Source organism: Heptranchias perlo, chromosome 3 (genome assembly GCF_035084215.1).
Source record: "Heptranchias perlo isolate sHepPer1 chromosome 3, sHepPer1.hap1, whole genome shotgun sequence".
Taxonomy (NCBI): Eukaryota; Metazoa; Chordata; class Chondrichthyes; order Hexanchiformes; family Hexanchidae; genus Heptranchias; species Heptranchias perlo.
In genome coordinates, this window is record NC_090327.1 from 42,775,276 (window position 1) to 42,794,114 (window position 18,839).

The following is an 18,839-nucleotide window of genomic DNA, read 5'->3' on the forward strand; positions in this document are numbered from 1 at the left end:
ATATCAGAAATGCTTTATTTTATTATGGTAGACTGGATCAGTGTTATTTTAACATTCCTCACCTAACTCCTGCCATCCCTCCATTCAAATTGATCCTATCCCTGCTTCCCCTTTCCTTTCTTTTGGCTCATTACCCTTTATCATAATTCATCTAAAAAGCATCACAGTACTTTCAAAGATACAGCTTTTTAAAAAAAAAATGCTTCATTAGTAAAAAGCCTGTTACATTTTGGTTTCAGATTTAATTTGTGATTATAATATTTTAAATTATTAAAACTATCTTAAAGTATATCATTGCACCATTAAAATAATATAACAGATAGGAAGATTAAGCTTCGTCTAGCTCTGGCTTCCTCTATTTGAAAAGAACTGTACTGACCTGTTGCAGCCAGGTGGTATCAGAAATGCTCCACTTTATTATGGTAGACGGTGTTATTTTAACGTTCCTCACCTAACTCCCGCTGTCCCTCCATTCAAATTGATCCTATTCCTGCGCCCCCTTTCCTTTGGAGATACGTTCTTATTGGACTCATTCTGTACTTTTACTCTCTCTGCTTTTCTTGTTCTCGAGGTTGTTCTCTATCATTTATTTCATATTTTTAGTTTGTTAATTCTACGGTATTCTGTTGTGTCATGTGACATCCAATTTTTGTACTGAAACATGAGGGGGTATTTTCATCTGTTCACAAATGTTTGGTGTGATTTTTTTTTTATTCGTTCATGGGATGTGGGCGTCGCTGGCAAGGCCAGCATTTACTGCCGATCCCTAATTGCCCTTGAGAAGGTGGTGGTGAGCCGCCTTTTTGAACCGCTGCAGTCCGTGTGGTGAAGGTTCTCCCACAGTGCTGTCAGGTAGGGTGTTCCAGGATTTTGACCCAGCGACGATGAAGGAACGGTGATATATTTCCAAGTCGGGATGGTGTGTGACTTGGAGGGGAATGTGCAGGTGGTGTTGTTCCCATGTGCCTGCTGCCCTTGTCCTTCTAGGTGGTAGAGGTCATGGGTTTGGGAGGTGCTGTCGAAGAAGCCTTGACGAGTTTCTGCAGTGCATCCTGTAGATGGTACACACTGCAGCCATGGTGCACCGGTGGTGAAGGGAGTGAATGTTTAGGGTGGTGAATGAGGTGCCAATCAAGCGGGCTGCTTTGTCCTGGGTGGTGTCGAGCTTCTTGTGTTGTTGGAGCTGCACTCATCCAGGCAAGTGGAGAGTATTCCATCACACTCTTGACTTGTGACTTGTAGATGGTGGAAAGGCTTTGGGGAGTCAGGAGGTGAGTCATTCGCCACAAAATCCCCAGCCTCTGACCTGCTCTTGTAGCCACAGTATCGGTTAGCTCTGTCTGTAGAATGTTGCTTCCGCTGTTTAGCATGCATGTAGTCTTGTGTTGTAGCTTCACCAGATTGGCACCTCATTTTTAGGTACACCTGGTGCTGCTCCTGGCATGCTCTTCTACAATCCTCATTGAACCAGGGTCGATCCCCTGGCTTGTTGGTAATGGTAGAGTGAGGAATATGCCTGGCCATGAGGTTACAGATTGTGCTGGAATACAATTCTGCTGCTGCTGATAGACCACAGCACCTCATGGATGCCCAGTTTTGAGCTGCTAGATCTGTTCTGAATCTATCCCATTTAGCATGGTGGTAGTGCCACACAACACATTGGATGATGTCCTCAGTGTGAAGACAGGACTTCGTCTCCACAAGGACTGTGCGGTAGTCACTCCTACCAATACTGTCATGGAAGGATGCATCTGCGACAGGTAGATTGGTGAGAATGAGGTCAAGTAGGTTTTTCCCTCGTCTTGGTTCACTCACCACCTGCTGCAGGCTCAGTCTGGCAGCTATGTCCTTCAGGACTTGGCCAGCTCGTTCAGTAGTGGTGCTACCGAGCCACTCTTGGTGATGGACATTGAAGTCCCCCACCCAGAGTACATTCTGTCCTCAGTGCTTCCTCCAAATGGTGCTCAACATGAAGGAGGGAGGGTGGTAGGTGGTAATCAGCAGACGGTTTCCTTGCCTATGTTTGACCCTGATGCCATGAGATTTCATGGGGTCCGGAGTCAATGTTGAGGACTCCCAGGGCCACTCCCTCCTGACTGTATATCACCGTACCGCCACCTCTAGTCCTGTCCGTCCTGCCGGTGGGACAGGACATACCCAGGGATGGTGATGGAAGAGTCTGGGACGTTGGCTGAAAGGTATGATTCTGTGAGTATGGCTATGTCAGGCTGTTGCTTAACTAGTCTGTGGGACAGCTCTCCCAATTTTTGCACAAGTCCCGGGATGTTAGTGAGGAGGACTTTGCAGGGTGGACTTGGCTTGGTTTGCCTTTGTCGTGTCAGGTGCCTAGTGGTCCGATGCCGGGTGGTCCTTCCGGTTTTATCCTTACTCTGACTTTTTGTAGTGAGATTGTACAGCTGAGTGGCTTGCTAGCCCATTTCAGAGGCTGATTAAGAATCAACCACATTGCTGTGGGTCTGGAGTCACATATAGGCCAGACCGGGTAAGGGCGGCAGCTTTCCTTCCCTAAAGGACATTAGTGAACAGATGGGTTTTTATGACAATCCGGTAGTTTCATGGTCACCATTACTGATACTAGTTATTTTTATTCCAGATTTTATTTAATTAATTGAATCTAAATTCCCCAGCTGTCGTGGGAATGAAGTGGAAGAATCCCTTTATGCTCGCACTAATTTTTTTTCTCTAAAATTTGTGAACAGATGAAAATAAACCATGAGGTTTGCAAGGGATCTCCTAATTTTAAGCTGCCAGACCCAGCTCAATATTTTTATTATTTTAAATCAATTCCACTTGAATGTGCTAAATTCTAGTATTTATAGGTATACAGTAGTTATGGTAGCACCTGTGGTAGTCAGAAATGAAAGAATCCGATGTCTTGATTAAAATAAATTCCTGTTTGATGTAATTGTTTTCCTAATTTTGTATTATTTGCATTTATTGCCTGTTTATTTCCATCAACAAACTTTCACCCTAAGGTTTATTTTGTGATTTAGAATCAATTTTTTTCATATCTCTAGATATTATTGCTATAAAATGCTCTTTTCTCTCTCATCTAGTTAGTTAATTGTCCTAACTAGGCTGGTTATGCCACAAGATCAAAGCTCTGAGCTTGCCCTCTGCCAGCTCTCACATCAATCTGTTCTTTGTTATTCTTCCATTTAGGCCTTCCTTTACATATCTCCACTTTGACCATCAATATGATCCACTCCATCACCTTCCGAGTCCCTCATAAGGTGGTGCAATGCCTTATCCTTTGTGAGCTTGCTGTAACATGTTCTGTTATATGTTCAACAGTTTATTCCTCATTACTTCAGAGTTGAGCACTCTTCCAGCTGATACCCAACTTTAACCTTGGTCCAAGTTTTTGTTCTGAATTTTCATCTCTGTTTGGCTCCCTAGAAAACTCCTTTAATTTTTGGAATGTGGCCTAATCAAAATTAATGACCTGTAATCTCCACATAGCCTTCAAGTGACTGGAGACCTTGCAGAAAATTGGAAAAAGTTTAAACAACAATGGGGAATTTATTTAACAGCTATTAGATTGGATAAAAAAAGTAAGAAGGTGCAAGCATCCATTTTTCTATGTTATTAAGGTAGAAATATGAGGGCCAAGAAATTTTGATGGTTTGATTTGGAACAAACTTCATTGGCGCTGGGTCAGAATCCTGGAGCTCCCTACCTAACACCATTGTGGGAGCACCATCACCACTAGGACTGCAGCGGTTTAAGGAGAGGCCACCATCACCTTCTCAAAGCAACCAGGGACGTGTAATAAATGCGACCTTGTTAGCCCGAGAACAAATAAAAAATAATAAACCCAGTAGATCTATCGAGGGGGTCAGAATTTGGGGAGGAGAAAGGATCTGCCAGTTTTATGCCCTATTTAAGTTCTGTGGGGGAGAGTGTAAAATATGTCTGACCTAGTTAAAGTGCAGCCATGCACATAATAGGTTTAGGTCAGGATGATATTATCAGTGCTAAGTGCTATCATTTCCAACTTATGATCTACCAATTTAATTCATGCCACTATAAAACAGGGGTAACATACAGCAGCTGAGGAAGACTGATGCTGGAATCTTGAAGGTGAATTGTTGTGTTTCATTGTGGTGTTAGAGGTTCAAACCTTTACTTCAGATTGGTTGATTACATTAACCGTAGCTTTCACCCATAATACTTACCTTTGCCGACCTTGGCGGGTGATTAAACATCATCCTGCTTTGGAGAGAGATCCTGGGGTTAGGGAATTGCCACTCGCTACCAGTTCCACGTGGTTCTAGCTGCTGGAATGATAGGTCTCTTACTGCTCACTCCCACTATTGCAGTGGTGTGCAATCCGTTAGCCACGAGCAATATGCTAATTGGGAATCCAAATGTGGCTACTTGCAATCCTGATTAGTGAATTAAAAAATGAGTAATGGACATTGTTGTTGGGCATGTGATCGCAACACTCATATTTGCATGGTGTAAACGTGTGTACTTTAACCTTTTTCTGCATTCATTTGTTGGTAAAATCGTAAGACAAAAAGCAGTGTGTGCAAGTGTTTTATGGTCGTTGAGTGCTTTACTTCCTTGGTTACTGAATAGTGGTAGATGTTTGTTAAGTAAATATACCCATGTGAAGTACATTTACCTGTAATGTGTGTAAGGCATTTTCTACTAAAATTAGTGCATTTGGCTAATATGGTGTGCCATAGTCACACCTGTGGCTAGTCAGCAATTTCTGATCGGCAACACTGCAGCTCTCCCCCTACCCAATTTAAGTAAGAAGAATATTTCAATCACCATCTGAGACGTTTTCTGCTTGTTCCTGTTAGAGCCATGTTTTCACCTTCCTGCAAGCTGGTTCTGCTTTAACAGCAATCCAACTTGAAATACTGCAGCTGTGCCTCCAGAAGAACTTTCTCCGACTTCTCCACATATTTCATGGGCCTTCCTATGCACAGTGCACCAATTATTGGCAGGACTTGCACCTTCGTCCCACCTAGCGTAATTCTAATGAGCTGACCCCACGATTACTGCCTGGGCCAGCGTCAGCTGACCCCACGATTATTGACTGGGCCAGCGTCAGCTGACCCCACGGTTACCGCCTGGGCCAGCGTCAGCTGACCCCACGGTTACCGCCTGGGCCAGGGTCAGCTGACCCCACGGTTACCGCCTGGGCCAGGATCAGCTGACCCCACGGTTACCGCCTGGGCCAGGGTCAGCTGACCCCACGGTTACCGCCTGCGCCAGGGTCAGCTGACCCCACGATTACCGCCTGGGCCAGGGTCAGCTGACCCCACGATTACCGCCTGGGCCAGGGTCAGCTGACCCCACGATTACCGCCTGGGCCAGGGTCAGCTGACCCCACGATTACCGCCTGGGCCAGGGTCAGCTGACCCCCCGATTACCGCCTGGGCCAGCGTCAGCTGACCCCCCGATTACCGCCTGGGCCAGCGTCAGCTGACCCCCCGACTACCGCCTGGGCCAGCGTCAGCTGACCCCCCGACTACCGCCTGGGCCAGCGTCAGCTGACCCCCCGACTACCGCCTGGGCCAGCGTCAGCTGACCCCCCGACTACCGCCTGGGCCAGCGTCAGCTGACCCCCCCCCCCCGACTACCGCCTGGGCCAGCGTCAGCTGACCCCCCGACTACCGCCTGGGCCAGCGTCAGCTGACCTCCCGACTACCGCCTGGGCCAGCGTCAGCTGACCCCCCCCCGACTACCGCCTGGGCCAGCGTCAGCTGACCCCCCCCCGACTACCGCCTGGGCCAGCGTCAGCTGACCCCCCCCGACTACCGCCTGGGCCAGCGTCAGCTGACCCCCCCCCGACTACCGCCTGGGCCAGCGTCAGCTGACCCCCCCCGACTACCGCCTGGGCCAGGGTCAGGGTCTTAGGACGGGAGGAAATCCCATCCTGGCGAACTTCTGACAGCGGATTGTGGGACTCACAATTCCTAGATATAGTTAGAATAATTTCAACTTTGATAACAGAGAGAATTTAATAATAATGCCTAATGAATACTGGAAGTATTAATAAAAAAGTTTGAGAGCTATTTCAATCCTAAGTGGAATGTAACGTGTGAAAAGAATTATTTTTTATATGTGCAAAAAACAGGAGAAACCATTAATTAGTACGTAATTGAATTAAGAACTCGGAGTAGTACCTATGAATTTGGTGAGGTGCCAGAATAATTTGTGGAATGCCAGATAGTACTCTGAGAGACTGGGTGTCGAAGGAAGAAAATCTGATGCTAGACAAAGTCATACAGATAAGTAGCACGGATAGCACAATAGAAGAGCAGAACAAAGACTTGAGCGGTGAACAAATTGAAATCTTCAGGCAATAGGAATGCGATTTAAGAAACGATCAGATGAGAAATCTGAAATGCTATCGATCAAAACTAATGAAAGGAAAGAGAAAATGATGTGGGTAGTGTGGAATGCAGACCAGACCCAAAGGTTGCCCAGTCTTTAGTGAATCATGCATCAAATGTTTAGAAATAACCATTATGAAAGAAAAGGGCGCGGCCCTTCTCACACGTGTAAAACAGGCGCAACAATGTTGAATTTCTACCCCAATCTTTCATTATCAGATTGAGTATGGGCATTTCTAGGCAGTCCCTTAACCATCAGTAATTCATAATGTACAAATTAGGCAGAACCAGCTAGAGTACTTAGTTTGAGGAGGGCTGTAAGCTACAGCATGTTGCCTAGAGATTAGATTATTTTTAAATGTTAATAAATACATTCTCATTCAGTGTTGTACAATCAGTAACACTAAGCGAAGGTTGAACTAAGAATACAGTAGTAAATAGTCCTGTATCATAGTAGTGCTTTACTGTGTTGCCTCTTGTAATAATCAAGCCATTCACTATGCTCACAAGAGGTGATTCTTCCATTGTTTACAGTCTCAGTGAGCTTCCATTGATACTGTTGGCTCTCCCCACTTGGAAATTCTCCACTCAGTCAAGTATTCAGATTTGGAATTGTTCCCACTTGTTTGATCATGAAATAGACATGCCATAATTTAAATACAGTCGCTAATTAATGATTAGTAATCATAGAATCATAGAAAGTTACAGAACAGAAGGAGGCCATTCGGCCCGACGTGCCCGTGCCGGCCGATATAGAGCTATCCAGCTTAATCCCACTTTCCAGCACTTGGAGTGTAGCCCTGTAGGTTACGGCACTTCAAGTGCACATCCAAGTACTTTTTAAATGAGTTGAGGGTTTTTGCCTCTACCACCCTTTCAGGCATTGAATTCCAGACCCCCACCACACTCTGGGTGAAAAAATTTCTCCTCAGCTCCCCTCTAATCTTTTTACCAATTACTTTAAATCTATGCCCTCTGGTCACTGACCCCTTTGCTAAGGGAAATAGGTTGTCCCTATCCTCTCTATCTAGGCCACTTATAATTTTATACACCTCAAATAAATCACCCGTCAGCCTCCCATATTCCAATGAAAACAACCCCAGCCTGTCCAATCTTTCCTCATAACTAAAATTCTCCAGTCCTGGCAACATCCTCGTAAATCTCCTCTGTACCCTCTCTAGTGCAACCACATCTTTCCTGTAATATGGTGACCAGAATGTATGCAGTACTCAAGCTGTGGCCTAACTAGTGTTTTATACGGTTCTAGCATAACCTCCCTGCTCTTATATTCTGTGCCTTGGCTAATAAAGGAAAGTATCCCGTATGCCTTTTTAACCACCTTATCTACCTGTCCTGCTACCTTCAGGGATCTGTGGACATGCACTCCAAGGTCCCTCTGTTCCTCTACACCTCTCAGTATCCTTCCATCTTTTGTGTACTCCCTTGCCTTGTTAGCCTCCCCAAATGCATTACCTCACACTTCTCCAGATTGAATCCATTTGCCACTTTTCTGCCCACCTGACCAGTCCTTGGTTTTTTCCTGCAGTTTACAGCTTTCCTCCTCACTATCAACCAAACGGCCAATTATTGTATCATCTGCAAACTTCTCAATCATGCTCCTTCCATTTCAATCTAAATCATTAATATATACCACAAAAAGCAAGGGGCCTAGTACTGAACACTGTGGAACTCCACTGGAAACAGCCTTCTAGTCACAAAAACACCCGCCGACCATTACCCTTTGTTACTTGACAATGGGCCAATTTTGGATCCAACTTGCCACTTTCCCTTGGATCCCATGGTACTTTTCTGACCAGTTTGCCATGTGGGACCTTGTCAAAAGCCTTGCTAAAATCCATGTAGAATACATCAAACGCACTACTCTCATCAACCCTCCTTGTCACCGCCTCAAAAAATACAATTGAAATAGTCAGCCATGACCTTCACTTAACAAATCCTTGATTAATCCGTGCCTTTCTAAATGACGATTAATACAGTCCTTCAGAATTGTTTCCAATAATTTGCCCACCACCGAGGTAAGGCTGACTGGCTTGTAATTACTCGGTCTTTCCTTTTCTCCCTTTTAAACAATGATACAACATTAGCAGTCCTCCAATCCTCTGGCACCATGCCTGTAGCTAGAGAAGATTGGAAAATGATGGTCAGAGCCTCTGCTATTTCCTCCCTTGCTTCTCTTAACAGTCTGGGATACATTTCATCTGGGCCTGGCGATCTATCTACTTTCAAAGATACTAATCTCCTTAATACTTCCTCCTTCATTATGTTTATCCCATCCAATATTTCACACTCCTCCCCCTTAACTGCAATGTCTGCATCATCCCCCTCTTTTGTGAAGACAGATGCAAAATATTTATTAAGAATCATACCCACATCTTCCGCCACCATACATAGGTTACCTTTTTGGTCTCTAAAAGGCCCTACTCTTTCCTAAGTTAACCTCTTGTTCTTTATGTATTTGCAAAACATCTTTGGATTTTCCTTGATTTTACTTGTCAGTATTTTTTCATGTCCTCTCATTGCTTTCCTAATCTCCTTTTTAATTTCAACCCTGCACTTTCTATACTCCTGTAAGGTTTCTGCAGTATTGTGCTCTCGGTGTCTGACATATTTTATTGCTAGGGGGATAGAATATAAAAACAGGGAGGCATTGCTGCAGTTATATAAGGTATTAGTGAGACCGCACCTGGAATACTGCATACAGTTTTGGTCTCCATACTTAAGAAAAGACATACTTGCTCTCGAGGCAGTACAAAGAAGGTTCACTCGGTTAATCCCGGGGATGAGGGGGCAGACATATGATGAGAGGTTGAGTAGATTGGGACTCTACTCATTGGAGTTCAGAAGAATGAGAGGCGATCTTATTGAAACATATAAGATTGTGAAGGGGCTTGATCGGGTGGATGCGGTAAGGATGTTCCCAAGGATGGGTGAAACTAGAACGAGGGGGCATAATCTTAGAATAAGGGGCTGCTCTTTCAAAACTGAGATGAGGAGAAACTTCTTCACTCAGAGGGTGGTAGGTCTGTGGAATTTGCTGCCCCAGGAAGCTGTGGAAGCAACATCATTAAATAAATTTAAAACAGAAATAGACAGTTTCCTAGAAGTAAAGGGAATTAGGGGTTACGGGGAGCGGGCAGGAAATTGGACATGATTTTAGATTTGAGGTTAGGACCAGATCAGCCATGATCTTATTGAATGGCGGAGCAGGCTTGAGGGGCCGATTGGCCTACTCCTGCTCCTATTTCTTATGTTCTTATGTTCTTATGTAAGCTTCCCTTTTTTGCCTTATCTTACCCTGTGTGCTCCTTGACATCCAGGGGGCTCTAGATTTGGCATGCCTACCCTTTTACTTTGTGGGAACACATTTGCTCTGAACCCTCACTATCTCCCCCTTGAATACCTTCCATTGCTCTGACACTAACTTACCTTCAAGTAGCTGTTTCCAGTCCACTTTTGCTAAATCACTTCTCAGCTTAGTAAAATTTGCCTTTCCCCAATTGAGAACTTTTACTCCTGTTCTATCTTTGTCCTTTTCCATAACTATGCTAAATCTAACTGAATTATGATCACTACCAGCAAAATTCTCTCCCACTGATACTCCTTCCACCTGCCTAGCTTCATTCCCTAAAACTAAGTCCCGAACTGCCCCCTCTCTTGATGGGCTTGCTACGTATAGGCTAAAAAGTTTTTCTTGAATGCATTTTAAGAGTTCTGCGCCCTCTATACCTTTTACACTGATTCTATCCCAGTTAATTCCCTACTATTACTGCCCTATTGTTTATGCACTTCTCAGAAATTTGCCTACATATTTGCTCTTCTATCTCCCTCTGACTGTTTGGGGGTCTATAGTACACTTCCAGCAGTGTGATTGCCCCTTTTTTGTTCTTTAGCGCAGCCCATATGGCCTCATTTGAGGATCCTTCTAATATATTATCCCTCCACACAGCTGTAATTGTTTCCTTTACCAATATTGCCACCCGCCCTCCTTTTTTATCCCCCCCATCTCGTCTGAAAACCCTGTAACCAGGAATGTTGAGCTGCCATTCCTGCCCCTCTTTAAGCCATGTTTCAGTAATAGCTATGATATCATACTTCCACGTGTCTATCTGTGCCCTCAGCTTATCTGCCTTATTCACTAGACTAATAACTTTATCTGCCTCATCTGCTGCCTGGGTTTGCAAGAACTCCTCTGCAGACAGCCTGCAATCATTCATTTTCCTGATAGGACCGATCCAGTAGGAAAGTCATATTTGCTTTGAGCTCATATTCATTTGAAATCACAAATTTATTGGTGTTTCTTAACAGGTTTATACAGTGGGGATCATTTAAGAACTTGTCCCTATGATGGCTTTTAACTGGTTCTGAAGAGAAAGTTGTAAACAATTTTACAACACCAAGTTATAGTCCAATGATTTTTATTTGAAATCTACAAGCTTTCGGAGGCTTCCTCCTTCCTCAGGTATCGGGGTCATGGGTGGGTCAGGGTTGGGAATCATCCGGGGTTATGGGAGGTGGGGTCAGGAGTCATGGGGGAGTGGTCAGGAACCATCAGGGGACTCAACCATCGGGGGCTCAGTCATCGGGAGGTCAGTCATCTGGAGTCATCGGGGGGCTCAGTCATCGGGTGGGGGTCGGAGATCGTGCGGTGGGGTTGGAGATTGTGGTGCGGGGGGGGTTGGAGATTGTGGGGTTGGTCGCAGCAGGTAGGCTTGTTGGGCCTGGGGGAAGCACTCCTGCTCCTCCTAGGAATCTGAAACCCTCCCTCCTTTACCATCGCTGAAGCCACACATTAATGGATCTAATCTGTCCTGGCCTAACCTGCCCAGTGCATGGCACAGGAAGTTTTGGGCCTTCTCGCCTCCTGTCATGTGGCGTGAAGTAGAAGGCCCAGGAATCCTGGCCCCCAGGGGTGAAAAACAAAAAAAACTGTTAAAATGGAGGCCCGCAGCCTCCATGAAAGCTTTTAGTGACCAACCTGCCTTCTGAGAATGGGTTGGTTGCCCGCCCCTCGCCCCGCCTCCGTTAAAATGGGCTGGTTTGAGGCTGGTTTTAGATTTTTAAAATTTTTACTGCCTCACCCCCAGCCCCCAACCTACCCATTTTTCCAAGATAAAATCATGCCCCATGAGTCCCAAATGATGTGTTGCCTCCCTAGTGCCAGAGTGAAGGACATAATGGAATGGGTGGAAAAATGTTTGGAAAGGAGGCAGTCATGGTCCATGTTGGAACCAGTGACATAGGAAAGAGTAATATGGAGGTCTTGCAGAAGTAGTATGAGGAATTAATGGCAAGACTGAAGAACCAAGACCTCAAAGGTAGTAATCGCAGGATTACTTCTTGTGCTGTGCACTGGGCAGGTTAGACCAGGTCAGATTAGATCCATTAATGTGTGGCTTCGGCGATGGTCAAGGAGGGAGGGTTTCAGATTCCTAGGACATTGGGACCAATTCTGGGACAGACGGAAGCTGTTCAAGTGGGACTGACTTTACCTGAACCGGAGGGGTACCAATGTGCTTGCAGATAGGGTAAATATAGCAGTTGGGGTGGATTTAAACTAATATGGCAGGGGGAGGGGAAGCTGAACAGACTGTGGGTTAAGAATAATTAGGAAAGAGCAAATAAAGATATTAAAGTATAACCTGAATTGTGCTTACATGAATTCAAGGAGTATAAGGAATAAAATGGGTGAGCTAGAAGTGCTGGTATATAGGGAGGGAATAGAGGGAATAGAGGTAAGAGTAACTGAAACGTGGTTGAAATCAGTGGTGATTGAGGATTTAACTGGTAGGGTTTTGTGTGGTTTTAGGAAGGACCATGAAGGTATGGCAGGATTGGGGTGGCATTATTTGTTAGAGAGAGACTAGTTACAATGGAGTTAGATGCTAGATGTGGTACTAAGTCTCTTTGGATAGAATTAAAGGACAGTAAAGGGAAAAAGTTAGTTAAAATTGAATATGCTACAGGTCACCAAATAATGAAAGGGAGGCTAATGCATTTTTGTCAGATATAATAAGACAGATGAGTGCCAAATATTAATCCTGGGAGAAAGCATGGGAATAATAAAATTGGAAGAGATGCTGGCAGGAAACGAATGTGGAAGGAAAATGGAATATTTTCAAAGGGACTGTTTTTAAGATGCAAAATGAATTTATCCCTGAAATAGGTCAAGGATGGAATAAAAGAATAAGATCAGTTTGACTTACTGACAAAATTGTGAAAGGCATTCAGGAGAAAGAGAAAGCACACAACATTTTTAAATGTTCAGGAAGGAACAGGATGGGAAGATCTATAAAGGTAGATTGAGGAATGCCAAGAAACTGATAAGGGCTGAAAAGAGGGATCGCGAGGAAAATATAACTAGAAACATAAAGCAGAACAGTAAAGCATTCTTCAAGTATGTCAGGAGTAATCAAAGGGTGCAAAGAGGGGTTGGCCCACTAAAAAATGACAATAGGGAAGTGGTGTCCAAAAATAGAAAAATTGCTGAAGTACTTAACTGTTATTTTTCAACATTGTTTACATAAGAAATGGGGAGAGAAATGCCAGAATTGGGGGTATGAGTTAAAGGTGATTGTAGACTGAAAATTTTTAAAATCACAATAGAGATCATACTGGGCGGGTTTCAAAAGGAACTAAACAGGTTTCTGTCAACAAATGGGATTCATGGTTATTAGAAATACACCACGGGAACACTGTGGATAGGTGGGCTAGATGGATCGAAGCTCTTCTCCTGCCCGAAACTGTTACTATTGGGAGAATTTTAAATCCCAGACAGAAGCCAGCTACCCACCTGGGAGTCTCCGTGGGATGCCTGACTGGTACTAACTGCCAGGCCTCCTTTACATCCCACTGAGCCGCTGCCCACCCGAAACTGATGTAAAGAGGCAGCTGGAAAGCTGCCGGCAGACAAAGGTTGGGCGATCTGTTGACAGCCCACCGTCATTCAGTTATGTTGCGGAGGGGGCGAGTTCAGCAAGGTCTTGTGGATGGGAAGGGGGTGGAAGCCCAGGTTAGCAGAGGCCCAGACTATTTGTGTGGATTAGGGAGAAGCACTTCTGCTTCTCCTGGCCCTACAAAGTTAAGTTTAAAACTTACCTTTTAGGGCATCCCCTTCTTCCCCGAAAGGTTTTACTGAGCAGGACGCCCACTGCAAGCTGTTAAAATGCCATCGGGGTCCAATGTACATCGTAGGACTTCGTTTAGCAGATATTAATGAGACTCCCACTTATGTCAGGCAGGCATCTCACCCACTGGCAAAACAGCAGGGTTAAACCTGCTACGGGAGGGGAATGGAGTGTCAAATAGAACCGCTCGATTTTAAAAAAACCTTTTGTTAACATTTATCCCTTAACCAACACAACTGAAACAGATGATCTGGTCATTTATATTATTGCTGTGAGTGGAACCTTGCTGAGCGGAAATTGGCTGCCACGTTTCCTACATTGCAACAGTGACTACGATTCAAAAGTACTGTATTGGTTGTGAAGTACTTTGGGACATCCGGAGGTCATGAAAGGCGCTATATAAATGTAAATTCCTTCTTTTCTCTCTTCACAAAATCAGTGATTAATACTGGAATGGTCTTCCAGGTAGAGTAGTGGAGGCAAAATCTCTGGAGTTGTTCAAGAGGTGGATACTGTGATGGGGAGAGTTGTAGGTTTCTGTGGTAGGATAGGTTAGAGGGACTGAATGGGTTTCTGCATCTGTACTTATCTTTATGATCTCTGTGAACAATAAGGTAAAGGCCAAATGTCAGATATGCTGACTACTTTTACAAAGAAGCACCTAATAGTTTAATTTCATGTAAACAGATTTTGAAATTCTGGAAAAGGGTGAAAAGTGCTGGATAAAATATAAAGGTCATCTCAGTAAAGCTGTGAAAAAGCATTAGAAATACAACAAGTAAGTAAAACGGCTCCAAAACTGAGTGAACGGAAGAATTAGGCAGAAAATTGGGATGGCAGCTATTAAATGAAAAGATGAAAGTCAGTCTTCAGGTCAGGGGGATGAATTGTGCTCAGAATTGAGATATGAGGATAAATTCACCAACTCAGCACTCCCAAAAAAGAGCTGTGTTCAAAGGGAATTTGGGTTGGAGATAGGATAATTTCTCTGACCACTACATTTAGGATAAAACACAGTGACATGATTTAGCAATGCACCAAATGTGATAGAATTACAAAACAGTTCAGAACCCTTATTTCTAATATAATGTGGAGTTAGCCATAGCAACTTGAAGCTTGAAGTGGTTGGTTAATATCTATTTTAAGGACAAGTAAGGGAAATATAACTCAAAATAACAATTTAATAATTGTCACAAAAAATACATGTCTGTAACATTTCTGATGCTGACAGTGTTATAATTAATGCCTTTTATGCATCATTTATACTTAAAGATTGTGAGGATAGGTGGAATCCTGACTGTCTTTGGGGTCAATTTTAGGATGGCCGAGCGGGTGTGTTCGTGACGGGGGGTTCCTAAAATTGGGGAATCACGGAGCGGGTCCGGAGCTCGGCTCCAACCCGCCCTCTTCCAGGTTCCCTATTCGGTGCGCGCGCAGCCCCCGCACGCGGGACTCCCACCGGCAATTAAAGCCGGCGGGATGACAGTTTAGATAGTTAGGGAGGTACTTGAGGTCATTGACAGACCTGCAACAACAGGGAGTGCTGTGGGAAACACTCCCTGTTGTTGCAGACGTGTATCAGTCAGCAGCCATTGGGAGATGCAGAGGATTCCTTGACAGTAGGGGGGGGGAATACCTCATTCATTGCAGCAGGGCACTCTGTCATCTCAGACAAAGTTTTGCCTGCCACACCGTTGTCTCCACACTCAAAATTATTACATCATACCCTAAACTCTGCTCTCCAAACACATTTACCTACTTCGTGGACCCCCTCACACTCACACCGTCAAGATGGGGGACGGGTTCCATAGCTGCATTCACCACTCTATTGGAGGACAAGCAACATCAACAGCCTCGCCAGGCATGCCGTCCACCTCCGCCACGTGGAGCTACACAACACAGTGCTGCGCCACAGGCACCTGCACAAAGTAGTCGTGCGATTACACATACACCCACTGTAGGGTGACCCAATGGATGGCATCAATGGTGTTCACGGAGTACTTCATGAAAGGGCCTTATTGCACAAGCCAGTCAAGAATGGCCAAGACGTGGCAGTAGTGGTGACAATATATGTAATGTGAGTTGATCAGAAATCAAATATAAGTAAAAACCATGACAAACCCTCAAACACCCTTGTGCATCCCCTTCATGCTCACGACACATTTGCCTTACACTTCCTACTACACATGTGTGATGCATGCCCTGTGGCTGCAGCACAGGTAGTGGTAGGTGGGGTGATGCTGACCGTGAAAGAGATGCATGAGAGGGTGAGTATGAGATAGAGCCATGAGATTGTATGAGGATTGGTAGTGGTGGGATGAGTACTGGGGAGGTGAGGAAGTGCAGGTAAGATGAGGATGAGGGTTCAGTGGGTGTGAGGAGTGATGTGACAGAGTAGTGTTGGCAGTGCAGAAGGAGATATGGGGTGGGGGCGGTGATGTGGCAGACGAAGTGTAGGGGAATGAGTAAGAGTACTCACTTCGGCTGACCTGGTTAGGCCATTGAAGCATTTCCTGCACTGTATGCAGGTGCGTGATATGTTGGTGGTGCTGGTGACCTCCTCTGCCACCTCGAGCCAGGCCTTTGTGGTGGCAGAGGCAGGCCGCTTCCTCCCGCCCGCCGGGGGGAAGATCTCTGTCCTCCACCTCACCCCATCCAATAAGAGCTGGAGTGAGGCATCATTAAACCTGGGAGCAGCCTTCCCCCTGGGCTGCTCCATGCTGTAATTTTGCCTATTTTCCGCAGCATCGGTCAGTGGAGGACTGCCCCTTTAAATAGGGCTCCTCCAGCTGACAGCCTATGATGTGGGTGCGCAGTCTGCCCACTGCGCAGCTTTCCAGCGCGAAACCCGGAAGCCAAGGTAAGTGGCTTCAATTTACTTACGATCGTGTGCCAAACCCACTGATTTTACTGGGCGCGTTACCCACTCTCACTATAAAACAAACATCAAACCTTAATTTTCTGTGTTTTGTACTAGTAATTATTACTTTGATTAAATCTTCACTGACTGCGGCGGTTCAAGAAGGCAGCTCACCACCACCTTCTCAAGGGTAATTAGGAATGGGCAATAAATGCCAGCGACACCCACATCCCATGAATGAATAAAAAAAATAAAACTCCTAGATCATAAATCCATGTAACTTTATAAACAGACACTAATTATAAATGCTTTTTGTTGATTCTGTGAAGATTATTACATAAATGTTGCTGCTAAACATTGGTCCATAATTTGCTGTCAAAATAATGCCGAGTCTAGTGGCGCTCGTATTTATTTATGTGCAAATGCTACAGCAATTTCAGGTGAGGAGCACACACGTGGCTAAATGCGGAAATCCAAAAGTTGCTGTCTGAGATGCGCTGCTCCACCGTTAGCTTTGCAAAAATCACATCTCGCTGTCTGCCTCACCATTGAAATGCATTGAATGGCGTGAAGTTCCTGTATTTGTGCGGTAGATACGAACTAAACTCGCCACAGAAAGTTCAGTCTTGTCCATTAATTCATTTTTATTTTTTACCTTTCCTTTCTGTCTCTTTTTTCTCTCTCTCTTAATCCAATCTTTCTTTCACTCATTTTATTTCTCTTTCTGTACCTGATTTCGCATTGAATTCACCATTCTAACTTACACTTCCTTCTCAGTCCTTGCCCTGTTAATTTCACAATTCTTCAATCTGATTGATTAAGGAGATGCACAGTTGCTTACCCTGTTCACTCAGGGCCCAGGTATCCTGTTTCCCTCGCTGCAACATTATCACCTCGCACTTTCAGCAACTTGCCACACAAAAGTTTTAAAAACCTAAACGTGCAAAGGCAAGTCTAACTAACAGCAAACGCTATTAGATGCCCTCCCTCAGCAAATTATGGCTTATTAAATATTACACTCCCAATGCAACAAGTGGTTCGAAGGTGAGGGCCGCTTGTATAACCCTGTCTGACAAAGCCAGACCTCTTGTCCCATTTGCAAAATAGACACTACTGTGTTGATAATCAGAAGAGGCAACGATTGACACAAGGAGGAAACAGATGCAGGACAACCCTCTTATGTGATGTATTATTGATCCTAGTGCAAACTAACACAAGGGGTAGATTTTGACTTTGTGCGATAGTGTAAAACGGGTGATAGCGAGTTGGTAGCCCGTTTTGCATCTCTCCCAGTATTTATAATGTAACATGGGCTGCCGATTCGCTATCACCTTTTTACACTTATGCAGTCAAAATCTACCCCTCAGTGTGATATTTACACCATGTAAATGTAGGACCTGTGTAGGTGTAGATTTTTATAAATTAAATGGGTGATTGCTAATTTCTAGTAAAGCAGGCAGCTATTTGTGATGAAGATACATGCTTTACAGGAAGACTGAACTTTGTGGGTAAATAGGGACTTTCTCCATTTTTGTGGAGCTATTACACATTTCACAACTTTCCACCAGCTTATTACGTTGCATTTTAACTGCATTAGAAGTGTGAAAGGAAAATTACTATGATTGGCTGACTTTCTGTTGTTCCTGCTAAGTAATTCATGTTTCATGAAATGGTCTGCCAGTAAACCATCTTGATTGGTACCTGTTGAAATTTAAATATAAAAAATATAGCGTTATTTACTCCTTCTCCACCAAGGAGGAAAATATGGGCAACAATTCCTTAATTCTTATGGCTCTGCATTATTTCTCTCATTTAGGTGCAGTGGAATGAACCTGGTGCAAAATATGAACTCAAGCCAAAGGACAAGATGTTTTATCCCACGTTTCCATTTGTGATCGATGATAATGGGAACATTAATGTGACAGAACCACTGGACAGAGAGAAGATTAGTGAGGTAAGTTCCTGGATACACAGGTTACAAAATATACTTTCCTCAAGGAATGGCACTAAGATCTTAAAGAGGATAGAGGAGCAGAGTGTGCAGATATACAGGTCATTAAATGTTGGCAGGCCCTGTGAGGACCAAATCCTTGGACTCAGTAGATGAAGGAACCTCCAGCCAGTAGATTGAAACTCTTGAAATGCAATCTCCACTTGCTCCTTTTCCCTTGTGATCAGTGCTTCAGCTGATACTCCCCAAACTCACTGGAGCTGATTTTACAAACGCATGCTGCTGGCAGGTGAAGCTGTGTGTCATTGGCCCTACTATCTATATCCCCACAGTGAATGTATCTGTACTACTGCCTATCACTGCAGGAGTGATGCAGGTGTTATGAGATGCTTGCTTTAGGGTGGATATTGGCCTCTGTCACCAACTCCACATGGCCATTTATAGGATCAGAAGAACATATTTTGGAATGCAGGCAGTGAGTCACCCCTTGCAACAGTGTGTTATCT

The 18,839-nt window shown here is 44.5% G+C and overlaps 1 protein-coding gene across 8 annotated transcripts in view; it reads left to right on the forward strand.

Moving 5' to 3' along the window:
• cdh17 (cadherin 17, LI cadherin (liver-intestine)) overlaps positions 1–18,839 on the forward strand; it is a 171,270-nt gene that overhangs the window by 86,071 nt on the left and 66,360 nt on the right. For all 8 annotated transcript variants that reach the window (XM_067979305.1, XM_067979324.1, XM_067979337.1 and 5 more), the window contains one exon: positions 18,199–18,336. In XM_067979305.1, coding sequence (XP_067835406.1) covers positions 18,199–18,336 — 138 coding nt within the window. The remainder of the gene's footprint in view (positions 1–18,198; positions 18,337–18,839) is intronic.